A 15152-nucleotide genomic window follows, 5' to 3' on the forward strand; every position below is an offset into this window, starting at 1 on the left:
AATGTTTTTCTTTCATTTACCAAACACTATAAAATCTAAAAGTTCAGATAGAAGCTGATTTTTTTAAAAGCAAAGTTGTACCAAACTAGGCCTAAGTGTGACTTCAGTCTTCAGACCATACCATTGCCCCTACCCTGGATCTGAGTGCTCAGCAATTGGGGATTTGGCTTTTCTGGTTGACCATCTGATAGTTGATCACAAGGTTGATATGCACATTGGATGCAGCTTTGATCATCTTTATGTTAAGTCTCTACTCCCCGGGAGATAGAAAATGCAGCCAAGATGCTTATCAGAAGGGAGAGTTTCACCCTTTAACTTGATTTTGTGTTATTTTTGTTACTTCGAAGGGATCAAATCAATGGCCTTTCCTAATCCGAACTTGATCATTTCCCTGTCAAGGGCTAACCCCAGCTTTCTGATACTGGTTTGTTGATTTTGCTATAAGAATATTTAGTTATTTACTAAACTCTACATTTGGTTCTTTGGCCATTTTCGTTATTGAAATCTAGGTACCTTACTCTGTGGCTCTTTACCAGTTTACCTAGATGCTGATCACCTTCACTATCTTCATATTTGCTAGGTATTCAACTGTTACAGCCATCACTTCTGCCTGCATTTTGAAGCCTTCCAACTTGGCATTGCAGGAAACTAATATGGGAAGGAACCCCTCGGAGCATACGTGAGAATGCCTCGCCAATAAGCTTCTCAATTGAAGAACTTCTTCAGCCTGAGCATCTGGTTTCTTCTTGAGCACGTCTAAAGCTTCCAAAACCTAGAATTATATAGTCAAGAAAACGATCATAGGTGTTCATGAATCATGAATTTAGAAAGGGAATTCCTGCGATACTAATATATTGATTATATTCATTCCCTTGCTGGATTTAGGGTAATTGAACTTCAAACACTAGAAAATAAGCTGGGATTTGCATTCCTCTAGGATATACTACTCATTCAATGGTAGAAGCCAAAACTAATATACCATCACAAGTCATGATGGAGAGGCACGAGACAGTTGTGCTCTTGTTGAACCTCATCATCAACCCTAGGCAGATCAAATACCTATACGACAATGTGTATTGTGTAAGAGGGCAAGAGCTAATAATCCCCCAAATAATATTCACACCAGAATTCCATCCTGGATAATGCAACCATCTAAATCAGAATCCATGCCATGTTTATTCACTTCTGCTTCCACAAATTCCAAACCCCGGCTTTGGCACCTTCTTGTTGTTTTGGTTCCTTATGTTTGGCTTCAAACCCACACTTTCACCCTCTTCAAATTCCACTTTGCATGCAAACTCTGCGATACTTTCACCAAAATGGTACAACCCCGCGTGCCATACCAATTTCATCCCTATATGTCATTTTTTTTTGGTCTGATCCCTATATGTCATTGTACCCCCAATTCTTTGGCCCCCCAACGATTTGAAACTTCGTGTACAAAATTTCATAGATAACGTAACTAAATATTTCTAGCTCATATACTTCTTGGCATTAAGAATAAACTGATAATCATTTTTAAATATGAACAAGCATGATATAACCATATTACATGTCTTACCTTTCGATTTCTAAGATTTACATTTGTGATACGTTAATTGGTGACCTCAATACAGAATCAACGAAAGATAACAAAAGATAATAGCAACTGTGATGAAACCAGAATCCATAAGCATAATGGTCCAAACAACATCATGCATGATCTCAGATTTCTCAGAAGTCAGAACCATACGTGCAATACCATTATACCATCCAAGGCAACCCAAATTGTGACAAAAATCTTCTGCACAATAGTTAATAATTAAGCTGGATTTTGCGGGCAAATCCAGTAACTAGTCACTGTTCTTCTTCCTCCATATCAAACAAAAACATACCTCTCAACCTTTCCCAGATACAGACCATCATGCATGATCTCAGATTTCCCAAAAGTCAGAACCATACGTGCAACACCATTATACCATCCAAGGCAACCCAAATTGTGACAAAAATCTTCTGCACAATAGTTAATAATTAAGCTGGATTTTGCAGGCAAATCCAGTAACTAGTCACTGTTCTTTTTCCTCCATATCAAACAAAAACATACCTCTCAACCTTTCCCAGATACAGACCACAGCATATAAGCACATTTTTAACCTTCATCACTACCTTGCTAAATACGTAACACAAACCATAGGGAAAGAGAGTCGTCATAAAGTCATTACATACTTAAACTCAAATAGAAATAAATTTAGGTCCACTGCGACATGATAAACAAACTGGGTTGGTCACTTTCTAAGCAGTGAGCTTTCAGCGCCAGTTTCCTAGCGAGCTCCAGTCTCCGAGGTCGAAGGAGCCACTGGTGCTGGAGTAGGGCTGAAGAGGCTGCATTCCCTGCGGGAAAAAGAGGGGCAGCTGGAGATTCTCCTGGAGAGACCTGAGGCTCGGAAAGTCCGAGAGGCCACCGAAGCCGTGTAACGAAGGAGTGGGCGGCTGCGGAGGCGGAGCGAGGTCCGAGGAAGTCATGAGATGGTTGAAAGTGGCGGTGTTGGCGATGGTGGAGAAACAGGACACGTGATCCCTCGGGGTACGGTTGTCATGGGAGCAGCTGTCACGGTCGGTGAGGGAATTAGCATTGCCGTTGGAGAAGTAAGGGGAGGAGTCGAAAAGTAGTGGCAGTGAGACCGAGGAAGAAGCAGGCGAGCTGGGCTCAGCAATCATTCGGATCTTCTTGCATTCGGGTCCATTGCTCTTCTTGAACTTCTGGAACACCCTCGAAATCACCCACTCCTGCATATATGCATTATTTTTGGGATCAAATTATCAATCTTTGATACTTTGGTCATCCAAAAAAAAAATCAAGGTTAAGATATAATTACATGCATTGAAGTAGGTTGATAAAGAGCTAGAATGTCACAGTCTATATAGTAGTATTAATGTTGAGGAACATAATGGAGTGGACATGTCAGAAACTATGTTGGATGCATTACTTGTATACTGAAAATGTGTGCGTTTCCAGGTTTTTAATAGCAATAACGTACAAGATATTAACATGCTTGGTACATAGGACAGCTTGAATCAAATAGATGAATCATATGAAAGAATACTATTATGAGATATATGGATCCCTACTCATGTACATTCTTGGTTACTAGAATATAGTTTAATTAATTAAGTGCGTGATATATGATGAGGTTTGGAACATTATGTGCGCGTTCGAGTGAAGGAGAAGAAGCACCTGGGAGTTCCTGAGGAGGTGTCTGTAAGCAAATCGACATTCAAGGCGGTACTCGTGCATGACCCAGTTACTCTTCATACCGTTGGGAGCTCGGCCGTGGTAAAAAACCAAAGTCTTCCTCATTCCAAGAAGGGAACCAGTCTTGGAGCTGAAAATCTCTCGGTCTTTCCCGGTGGCTTTCCAGTACCCGGCTTCAGTGGCACGGTTGGTGCGAATTCCGGTCGGGTATTTCTTGTCGCGCAGGCTGAACAAGTACCACTCTTTCTCCCCCATTTTTGCTTTCTCTGATCATTTAGAATACAAATTAGAATACCCAAATTTTTACCAAGAAAGTGTTTATAGAGTGAAGATGGTTAAATCACTTAAATGTGTAAAGAGTTTGTACCAGGGAGCTGCCACGGCTCGCACTTGTTGAGGTCAACTTGGGTTATGGCACGACAGGTGAAGTTGGAGTCCATGACCTTCCTAAGGAGATAGTAGCCGATGAGTTCCTCGTCAGTAGGGTGGAAGCGAAACCCTGGAGGCAGTTGGCTGTCCTCGAGGTTGATCATGAGCTCCGTTTGATAGGGTTTTTGGTTTGGAGAGAAACCTAGCTCCATTTGCAAGGGGGTTTTTGGTGGTTAGAAACCTAGCTAGCGATAGAAGAATGCAGAATGAAAGTTGTGGGTGGCTGGGGATGTAAGGAGGGAGTGTGTGTGTGTGTACGTATATGTAGAAGCAGGTGGGAGGGGTTTAGAGAGGAGGAAGAGGAAGAGTGTGGGGATGGGTTTTGCATAGGGAGTTGATGAATGTGAGTGACAGGGAAAAAGGCCAGGACAGATGGATATAATAATAATTAGAGATTGGAAATATGGCTGGAAAAATCTCTCTGTCTTCTCCGCTCTGTCCTCTTCTGTTCTCTCCTCTCCCTTCTTCTGTTATCATATCCATCGAGAGAGAGAGAGAGAGAGGCTCTGCTGTGTGAGTGGGGAGGTACTCTTGTTTATGCGTGAGGAAGTGTCTATATATGCGTGAGGAAGCGTGCAGGTATTCGTCTGTCAGTGAAGAAAATGAAGGAGTAGGAGAGTAGTAGTTTCTGTGAGGGGGAAGGAGAGAGTCCCCATGAGATTTTCATGTACTGTTGTTTTTCACCATGAATCGATAAAGCTTTGGCCTATCCCTCATATCAGCACAGTACAAGTAATCAATAATCGAATGGATCCAATTTCAATACCCACGTACGCACCAAACTATCTTCCATTTTTCAATTTTTCATGCTATATCATGAGCTCAGAAACTTTCACTGTATGACGGCATTTGATGCTGAAGAATATATGTTACAATGGAGATATACGTACTAAAGAAGTTCCACCAAGCTGTTGGCTGACCTGTTGTAGGATTTCTTTACCTTTATAGTGTGATTTGGGGACTAGTAGGAGACTAGGAGTAGCTTAGTGACTGTGATTTAAGCCACACGACTCATTATGTGTTGGGTATAAGAGGTTCAATGTTCGTGTCAAGTGTATTGAGTTTTGTTGCTCATGTTTAGCCTGATCTTATATGGATCGAGACTGGAAATGAGTCATAAACACTAAGAATCAATATGTTGGGCTCGAAACATAAATTTTAGAAATTGTTAGACTCAATCTCATTCTCCAGACTTACGAAACTATTTTTGATAACACACACAATGCTAATATGGCTATCAAGGGTTTTACTTTACTCAACTCCTTATACAATCGACACATCAAATTATGATTAAAGAGGCCTCAGATGAAGCAAGCGATAATTTTAAAAAACGACTACTTGTCTTCGAGTTTGGGTCAAAATTTCCTAATTTCAACAATTCAATCATATTAACTTAGAACAATGAACCATAGGTAGTCCACAACATCTAATGAATATCTCGCAATCGATTCTAAGTGAAGATTGAGAGATATGAAGATTATGTCACCAAGTGGAGCTAGGCCAAAGTGCCAAACCAGGGGAAGAGGGCAAATGTTTGATAGAGTTTTGCAGGATTAGTGAAACAAGATTCAAATCTAAATCACCAATCATGCATTCCATAAAGGACAGAATCGAACCGAACTGGACTGACCCAATTGGAATACAACCGGAGACTTTTGAAAGGGAAATCCAAAAGCAAAAGAAAAGACTTGTCCTGTCTACCAGTCAGTCAGTCACTCACTTCACTGCTTCTCACTCTCCTCAAAAGACAAACCAGGTCGCGTGCATCGAGGTTGTGACGAGACCCTGAAGTCATGATCCTCCTTCACCGCCATGCCCCGCAGCACCACCGCCACCACCGCCCCTCCTCCTTTCTTTTTACTTCGGTTACACACAACGTGATTTAACCGGGTGGATCAAATTGACTAATTGAGTGATCACTCATTGTCCAACAAATAAATAAACTAATCAATTGATAGGAAACTATCACCTGGTCGATTCATGACCATTTTCGTTTTTCTTTTAAAAATTGATTTTGTATCAGGCGGATTGGAAAACATTTGTATTCAAAATTTCAAATATTGCCGAAGTATCTATGAGATAGGCCTTGATAGGGTTCAGCTTGGCTTCATTTTTGCATACGTTTATGCAAAGGTAAATAATTCATAGCCAAAATGATTTATCGTTGATGCTTCTCTCTTCCGCAAAACCGATCAACAACTCTTCCATTCATTGTCTAGACACAGAAAGGCCGATCTGTGCACTCTGGAGTTTGATGCACCACGCCTCGCACTCAAGGATACAAACCAGAAAGTAAAACTTGTCGCAAACCTGACTCGAACATGGAGAAGTCTAAAGGTGAAAGACAAATTCCTGCTTTACAAAAGAAAAAACTCCTTGTTTATTTTATTTTGAAGAGGGAACAAAAAAACTCCTTAGTTGAGTTGACAAACAAACAAGCTCCACAACCAGATCACCTCCACCGATACCACCACCATTATCACCATACCAGCTTTCGAAGTTTCGAACCCCGCTAGCTCGTGTGAAAGCCGAAGGCCTTAACCACAAGCTAACTGGAAAACCGGTGAAAAAAAGATGGTTAGTATTGGAATACTTGTCTAAGTAGTTCAGTAGGTTGAAACGAGGGACTGTCAATCATAGGCGCCTACGGCACCCACGTTTTTAAAAAAAAAAAAAAGACACCCACATCTTTTGAAACACTTTATTGAGAAATTTTGAAAAATGATCTTATTTTGGTCACTAAATTGATTTTTAACTTTGATTTATGATTTAGTTGAAAAATAACCACTTGAGAGGGTAAAAAGTCTTTATCACCCTGTGTTATTCATTTTGTTTCTTGATAAATCTCGTTACTCTTACTCTACAAGACAACAAATCTCATACATATTATTTGAAGAATTCGAACTGCTAGTATCCAACAGTCTGGTTCCAAAATCTTAGAGGTTCCTTTCGTGGTGCTTTGTTCTGCTGGAAAGTTTGGATGGCTCCGGTGGCTTTGTTTTTGTTCTCTGTTCTAAGTCATCTTCTCGTTCTTCCATTGCTTGAGGGGAAACTTGTCCATCATACTAGTGTAATGAGATAATATGCTATATTCATTTCCCTTTCAAAAATAGTTCACATCCTCTGAATGCGAGTTGTACATAGTCAATTGCTCCAGCCCTTATCGCTCAAAGATCCAACTGATAGAGGGAGGATACTCGCATGACTTTGAAAGCATCTCTCAAACAAATTTGGTTCATAAATTCATATCAACAACAATAGTATAGGTCTATAGGAGCCCCTTCCCAATAAAGTTTTGCAGTGATAAATTCTCAATGATTTGGGTATTCCTAGCACTTCTCCACTCTTTGATCTATCTTCATACTTCACACACAATCTTACGCTCTTCATCAAATGCAACCTGACTCTAGAAACACCTGATACATATCTGACCCTTGGTCATGGCAATACTAAGCATACTTACTATACTTCATACAACAAAGCGATATTAATTAAGCATACTTATTATACTTTATATAGCAGAAGCACACCAAGTCCACCACCACCATGCTCAATTACTCATATTCCCATCCTTCCTGAGAGTTCAGACTAGATTATGACTAACAAGGGTTTATATGACTTTTTACACTCCTAAATGGTTATTTTTCAACTGAAATAAAAAATAAGGCTAAAAATCAACTTGGTGACCAAAATGAGGTCCTTTTTCAAAATTTCTCACACTTATTTCCTAAATTTGGTAGGAAATGTGTAATTAAATTATTTCCTAATTAAATTTGACAGGAAACATGTAATGAAAAACAAAACAAACAAAAGAATTGCATAGCCTGACCATGCCCCTAATTAACATCCAAACTAAGATATTTAAAGTTACTCGTACAGTACAAAAATAACGAGTAAATTACCAACAAAAAAAAGAGGATCCTATACCATTAACCCACAATCGCTTAGTTGTGTAGAAGTGATGCTGATGGAGAGGAATTTGATACGGAAGTAGTAGTGAACTCGGAAGCGTTAGTGTACGTTTGTAACCTGAGAACTCTGTTTGACCTCTTAATTTCTAAATCACTGGTATTACCAGAGACGAATGAGAACGACACTACTGTAGCTAGCCATGGGCATTTTTTATGGGAGAATGACAATGGTACTTCGAAGTTGAGCACTTGAATCGCTTGCTCCGCGCATTGACGGGCTTGAACACACCACAACCCAACAATCAATAAGCACTTCATTTGTTTCTCATCAAATTCTAGCTCCACTTGAATATATCACAAATGAGGGATAGATTGTGTTACCTTGGTTGTGGTTTTTGAAGATCATGAGTCCAGAGAAATATTTATTGTCGTCCTCTTAATTCCTTCTTCTGCAATTGTTTGTAACCTTTGCCGCCGAGAAGCTTCTGTATAGCATCAACCATTACGTGGTGGGAATCTTTGAAATGAAGCACCGGCGCAGTAGAACGTTTCATTCAGTAATGCATGCATAATTTGTTGGAACGTAATATGTAAATGAATAGTAAGGTTTTCTTTTATGTAACATAAAGTTTATGAAACTCGGTGTCAAATATTTTACCATGTGTTCTTGTCGATTGAGTGCATTCAACTGCGACACAGTTTTTTGATTTTTGCCTCCGATTCCTTCAGCTGATGGGTGGTTAGAGATATATATAGCATCTGGCATTTATCCATGAATTCCATTTTATTTGTAGTAAATGTAGAGTGAAAGGAAAAGCAAATGAGTGAAGGACTACAGAACCACAAAGGCACAAAAAATCCAGATACAAAACACTAATTAGTCTGCAAAACCAAATTCTTCTGTAAGACTGCAGTTGAGAGCGAGGCCCGAGAGTAGCAGACGCTTCCTGGAGATGGCAAGAATGAAGTGAGCGATCGATTAGAGCAATGAAACTCGCACTAACTCAGTCCAATACGTCGTTAACTGACGGATGTCTCGTAGGACTTTACAGCCCAATGAATACATAAATGAGTAAACCAGATTTGAAGCCCATCAACACCATCAACACAAACTGGGAGATATTTTCGTCATTTGAGACATTAGGGCTACGGCTTTACTTCCCTCTATATAAGACGGTTGATACTGGGATCTGCCTCCATACTTGACACACTGTCCTTCTCTCCTTCCACACAAACGAAATGGAGAGAAATAATAGACTTTGCTTTGGAGAAGATGAAGAGATAGACATCACAACCGTAGATCAAGTTCTGCTTAAATTACGAGGTATAGTTAATTGGTTTCGACCTTAGCTATCTGTCTTTCTGATTTTAGTGTAAGCTTTGAGAAGTATATATGATCAAAATTGGACTTAGATCCGAAATGATAACAGAGTATAGATGAGGATATGCAATTTTATGGGTTGTGTATGTATATTGAAAGTTTTCTTTATAAAGCTATACTAGATCAATACATGTAAACTAACATTCATTGTTTATATGTCAATTGTACTTAGGATTGCAAACACTATGTTTATCTTATATCTGCATAAAACATGAACATATGAACATGAACTCAGAAATTTACCAGAACCACTTTGTTTATCCATTCAACCTTCTTCTTATTTCACCTTTATGTTCTCTTAGTAATGGGGCTAAGTATGAGAATCAAATGTGCATAAGAAGGGATTAACAGACATATATATAGCATATTGTAGGTAGTTTCATCCATAAAGAAATTATTACAAACTTAACTGCTTTGTCATAAAACTGCTCTCAACTGCAATTTAGATTTTAAATTCAAATGTAAAGCTTATCTACAGATTTATCTTAAGGCTTTTACACGTCTTAAACTCAAATCACATTATATATATTTATACTGTGTTTCTAGTATCAGTAAACAAGTCTTTGTCAAGTTCTTATAAGCTGATATGCTTACATATATATGATAACTTTATCTAAGAGCACTTGTTATATTGCAGGCATTGATGGATTCAAAATCCTTAATTTCTCTATTTCTGGAATGGGAGGACTAGGAAAGATAACCTCAGGTATGGTATGTCTCTGTCATGCAACCTTTCCGTCTTGTTCCAAGTCCTCGGATTCAATAAGCCCGAAATGAGTGTTTTGGAATTGGACCAGAGGTCTGTTTGAGTTTTGTAAATTCTGTTTATCTGTTAAGTTTCAGCTCCACATCATTGTGAACGACTTTCAGTTTACGGGGATCATGCATCGTTGCAGAGAAACGGCAGATTTCAAATATCTGTCCTTGCTCCACCTTCTGAGTCATGTCATCGTGTTCATTTTCATTGATCTAGGCATAAATAGTCTGCCTGCATTTAGTTGACATTATACATGTGTATTAGAATTATTTGACAACATAATGGGCTATCAGCTGTATGTGATGAACTTGCATTTTCATCAACAAACATCAACAAAGACGTAGTGTAGTCCATCATAATCATCACTGTTGTACAACCTCAGTCTCCACAACCTTGATACACACTCTGATTCTTCTGTATTTCTGTTTAAGTAACCAACGCAGCACATAATGCAAATCAAACCATACATGATACATGTTACAGATATTGTCGACAACTGAGTTTATTTTGTATTGGCTAAGTTCTGTGCACATGCATATTTTGTTATGTTAAGGGCCTTAAGGTGTCCCAATTGAACAAACAGAAACAATCAAAACATTAGATTCCAGATGAACATCCTATTTAGTTTTAAAAAAAAATGGAAAAAAAATGATCCAAATAACAGGCTATCCAAGCTACACCAACATTGGAAGTGTTATATGAACATGTAGTTACATGGATAGTTTCAGGGGTAGCTGAACATATGGTTCTTTTCTCAACTGCTACCTTTATGAATTACTGGTTTTATCAGTGAAACTATTTAGGGTTATGTAACTCTTCATTTAACAAGTTATATATGATTGTCTATCCACAGCTGAGAAAATGAAGGAAACAAAAGAGAAGGAGGAGACGGCAAAGAAAGATGCGAGTGCTAAAGATAAGAGTGAGGCAACAGAGAACATAGCTCAACTTCCAATACAAAATTCAGAAGAATTAGATCTTGAAGCATTAGAACAGGTTGAAAGAGAGCTAAAAAAGAATTCAAAGAACATGGCCGATGAGGATAAAAAGAAAGAGGGGGCAACAGAGAAAGATGCAAGCACTCATAAAAAAGAGAAGAGTGAGGCTCAGATTCCAACTCAAAATTCAGAAGACTTATATCTTGAAGAAATAGAACGGGTTGAGGAAGAGCTTAAAAAGAAGAAGAAAGCAGACAATGAAACGAAGGGTAATTCTCAAGAATTGAACTAGAATAAAATAAAATTGTTTAAGTTTTTGAATGAGATCTTTGCTCAAAAACATATATATGTATGATTTTAAAAATTCTTCTTGAGAATGAATTGTGGTTCATGTTTAAAGAATGTTTTTTATATTGTGAATGTTTTCAAAATCATAAGATGTAACTGTACAGGTACACAAAAATGCAGGTTATATGTTTGCATGTGCAGGTTAATACATGCGACTATGTATCCATGCATGTAACTGTGTATGTAACTATAGATGTATATATGTATACATGCATGTAACTGTGCATGTCTATGTAATTATCTATGTAATTGACATAAAGTGGCTGGTAAGTAACACTATTTATTTTCTACTATACAGCTTACAATGAGCAGGCACTAAAGTCACCACCGAGGACGGTTGCGAAAGAAGCGCGTTGGTCATTGAAAACACCAGTGACCGACATGCTTTCTTTCGATTTAGGAATCTCTCCCTGGGTATCTTGGCAAAGCCCATTGGTGACTAAAATAATAACCATTCCGAAAAAGAATTTCAATAGTCCCTCTAGCCCTCAGATCATTGACCTTACAATGATGGAAATACCAAATGATCGTATATCCACAGGTATGATATCGTGATTTTTTCTGCATTCTGTGAGAGAAAAATAATAGTTTGTTATGTAGCATGTATGTAATTACACAAGTAACTATTAACATGTAGTTACATGGATAGTTTCAAGGGTAGCTTAACATATGGTTCTTTTCTCAACTGCTGCCTTTATGAATTACTGATTTTTATCAGTGAAACTATTTAGGGTTATGTAACTCTCCATTTAACAAGTTATATATGATTGTCTCTCCACAGGTAGCAGGGGAAAGATTCGTTCTTGTCATTAATCTGGATGAAGAGGAGAGTGATATCGAGATCCAGCTGACAGAGGAAGAATCCGAAAGGACAACATCATAATTGGGGATGTATTCCTACGTAGCCCGGATCAAGAACAAGCAAAGAATGCCCGCAAGAAGAGCTAGTATATACTGGTGGGGGGAGGTTAAACAGAGCAGAGAAAAGAAGGCCAAAGAAAAAGCAGAAGAAAGAAAGAAAAATCATGAGCAGAAGAGGAAGAACAAGATAGGAGAAAAAGATGAACTGACAGAGTATGGAGACGTAATTCATACCATCGGTGATGATGAGATGCAACCCATGCCGATACAGATTGTGACTACCAACGCGAAGCCAATACAGACTATGACTAAGAAGGCGATTTGGACAAGTTTCAAAGCATTCAAGTGTATGGAACCATTGACAAAGAAAAAATGGAAAACTTGTTGGGACCACATAGATGACGGGTAAACTCAATTTACTTTGAAAATTCATTTTTGATATAAAGTTTTTCATATTGGATTTGTTATTTACTAGCATGTAGCACGCTAGTAAAGCCTTGTGTTAATGTAGTTACAACAAGTGTAGCATGTATGTAACTACTCAGATAACTATCAATCTGTAGTTACATGAATAGTTATTTAGGCAGGTACACAAGTGTAGCATGTATGTAACTACTCAGGTAACTATCAATCTGTAGTTACATAGGCAGGTACACAAGTGTAGCATGTATATAACTACCCAGGTAACTATCAAACTGTAGTTACATAGATAGTTATATAGGCAGGATAATATAGTGACTGTTAATTTAACTAATTGAGTAACTGCTGATGTAACCTATAATCTAACCAGCTTAATCCTTTTATGCAGAGACTTCCTATGGGAAGGCCAATTGTTTGGGTCAGAGATTACAAAGCTTGATTTGGGGGAGGTTATAATGGACAAACCAGTGGCATGCAATGTAATAGACTGTTTTGGTGCCCTTATAGCCGACGAAATTTCTCAATAGGATTCTCAGAGTGTCGTTGTTACTAGGGTTATGCAGACCATGACATGGGTAAGGATTGAAACTATTTACATTCTAAATATAATTGATAATTGTTTCACTTTCAATAACTTGTTTACCGTTTTTGTTTCATTTTAATAGCATTCAATAGAAAATTTTCACGTAAGGAACATCCACAACTACTTCCTTGACAAGTTGTATGAATATTTAGGTGAAGCGACGATGATTTTTTTTTTTCCGATGACAAGTGAGGCAAAGTTTCACCATACACTCCTTGTTTTCCAAGTTCAACCCCCCATTTCTACCACCTAGATTCAATGAAGGGAAGAACAACAGATGGGAGTAGTGGACAAACATGGAAAGATGCTAAAAAAATGGTAAAGATTCTCTCTTGTTATCTGTTGTGAAGCTTTAATGTAGCTATAGGGATTGCTTTGCTTTCTTTTGCATTCTGTGTGAGATGTAACTACCTAGGTAACTATCAATCTGTAGTTACATAGATAGTTACATAGGCAGGTACACAAGTGTAGCATGTATGTAACTACCCGGGTAACTATCAATCTGTAGTTACATGCATAGTTACATGGATAATTACATAAGCAGGTTAATGTAGTTAGACAAGTGTAACATGTATGTAACTACCTAGGTAACGATCAATCTGTAGTTACATGAGTAGTTACATGCATAGTTATCTTCTTGTGCTCGTCATGTATGTAACTACCTATGTCCATGTAGTTACATAGGCAGGTTAATGTAGTTACACAAGTATAACATGTATGTAATTATCCAGGTAACTATCAATCTGTAGTTACATGAATAGTTACATGCATAGTTACCTTCTTGTGCTCGTCATATATGTAACTACCCATGTACCTATCAATGTAGTTACATAGGTAGGTTAATGTAGTTACACGACTATAACATGTATGTAACTACCCAGGTAACTATCAATCTGTAGTTACATGGATAGTTACATAAACATGTCAATGTAGTTGACTATAGGGAAACTATTATGTAAGAAATTGAGTGTTTGTTCAATGATTTTGTTATGCAGGCAACTATGGTTGATTTATGGATGGCCGCAGTTAAAGAGCAAACAGATGACATGCTGAAGAAAGGGTCCCGCAGAAAAATGGACATGAACAGGAGCAGTTCAGAGAATTTGGTAATGAAAAAAGAAAAGCTTACAGAAAGAGAGAGAAAGTCTATAAATTGGGTCAAGAAAAACTATATCGAGAAGATCCTGATCAGTCGTGAAATCGACGGACCAGTACCTCAACAAGATCTTAGATCGTAAGTTTGAAAAGTTTTCAGTTGTTCAGATTTAAAGGTTTGTTTAGGTAACTACCTAAGTGACTATCAATCTGTAGTTACCTGGATAGTTACATGGATAGTTACATGGATGGATTGTTACATAGATAGATAGTTACATAGGCAAGTACACAACACAAGTGTATCATGTATGTAACTACCCATGTAACTATCAATCTGTAGTTGTGTAAATGTTCTGGTAATTGTTGATATATTATGTTATGAACTGGTCACTTGAGTTATTTGACTTGAATTTTTTTTGAAAAACAGAATGGATTGTGGGATTTTCGTTATGTACTACATGGATAAACTTTCCAAGTAGGAAATGTTTAACAACACATTGAACAATGACGATGTTTTGAAGTATGGAGCACAAGTGGTGAAGATGTTTCTTAACCATCGACACAGTTGGTACTCAATACATTCTTAGCAGTAGGTTCACCAAGTTTAATATCAATGTTTCATCTGAAAGATTATTTGTGTGGAACATATTTCAAATAATACAGATTGCTTTGCTTTGCCATCATCTGCGTTGTGTGAGAAAAAAAAGTGTAGCTTGTTATGTAGAATATATGAAACTACACAAATAACTATCAGTATATAGTTACATGGATAGTTACATAGACAGGTACACAAGTGTAGATGTATGTAACTACCATGTAACTATCAATCTGTAGTTACATAGATAGTTACATTGATAGTTACATATACAGGTACATAAGTGTAGCATGTATGTAACTACTTAGGTAACTATCAATCTATAGTTACATGGATAGTTTCAGGGGTAGCTTAATATATGGTTCTTTTCTCAACTGCTGCTTTTATGAATTACTGGTTTTATCAGTGAAACTATTTAGTGTTATGTAACTCTCCATTTAACAAGTTATATATGATTGTCACTCCACAGGTAGCAGCGGAAAGAGTCGTTTCTGTCATTAGTCTGGATGAAGAGGAGAGTGATATAGAGATCCAATTGACATAGGAAGAATCTGGAAGGACAACATCATCATTGGGGATATATTCGTATGTAGCCCGGATCA

General features: G+C 37.8%; 2 protein-coding genes across 2 annotated transcripts; one reads left to right on the plus strand and one right to left on the minus strand.

Annotated features, from left to right (window-relative positions):
• Window positions 1-2286: 2286 nt before the first annotated feature.
• Window positions 2287-3813, minus strand: LOC101292528 (protein CUP-SHAPED COTYLEDON 2-like). Its single transcript, XM_004304937.1, has 3 exons — window positions 3600-3813; window positions 3215-3498; window positions 2287-2766 (listed from the first exon to the last, which is right to left on the minus strand). The coding sequence occupies exons 1-3, from the start codon at window positions 3811-3813 to the stop codon at window positions 2287-2289; spliced, it is 978 nt and encodes a 325-aa protein (XP_004304985.1).
• A 6758-nt stretch (window positions 3814-10571) lies between these two features.
• LOC101292820 lies at window positions 10572-11879 on the plus strand. The gene is made up of 3 exons (XM_004304938.1): window positions 10572-10917; window positions 11295-11537; window positions 11728-11879. Exons 1-3 carry the CDS (start codon window positions 10572-10574, stop codon window positions 11877-11879), a joined length of 741 nt encoding a protein of 246 aa, XP_004304986.1.
• Window positions 11880-15152: the final 3273 nt, after the last annotated feature.

This window comes from Fragaria vesca, linkage group LG6 (assembly GCF_000184155.1).
Source record: "Fragaria vesca subsp. vesca linkage group LG6, FraVesHawaii_1.0, whole genome shotgun sequence".
Taxonomy (NCBI): Eukaryota; Viridiplantae; Streptophyta; class Magnoliopsida; order Rosales; family Rosaceae; genus Fragaria; species Fragaria vesca.

Bases quoted from the DNA above. Each gene is read 5' to 3' on its own strand.
- LOC101292528 (XM_004304937.1), bottom strand. From the start codon at position 3,813: ATGGAGCTAGGTTTCTCTCCAAACCAAAAACCCTATCAAACGGAGCTC. The intron at 3,499-3,599 runs GTACAAACTCTT...CTAAATGATCAG, and splicing joins CGAGCCGTGGCAGCTCCCTG to AGAAAGCAAAAATGGGGGAG. The intron at 2,767-3,214 runs GTGCTTCTTCTC...GCATATATGCAG, and splicing joins ACCTCCTCAGGAACTCCCAG to GAGTGGGTGATTTCGAGGGT.
- LOC101292820 (XM_004304938.1), top strand. From the start codon at position 10,572: ATGAAGGAAACAAAAGAGAAGGAGGAGACGGCAAAGAAAGATGCGAGT. The intron at 10,918-11,294 runs GTAATTCTCAAG...TCTACTATACAG, and splicing joins AGCAGACAATGAAACGAAGG to CTTACAATGAGCAGGCACTA. The intron at 11,538-11,727 runs GTATGATATCGT...GAAACTATTTAG, and splicing joins AAATGATCGTATATCCACAG to GGTTATGTAACTCTCCATTT.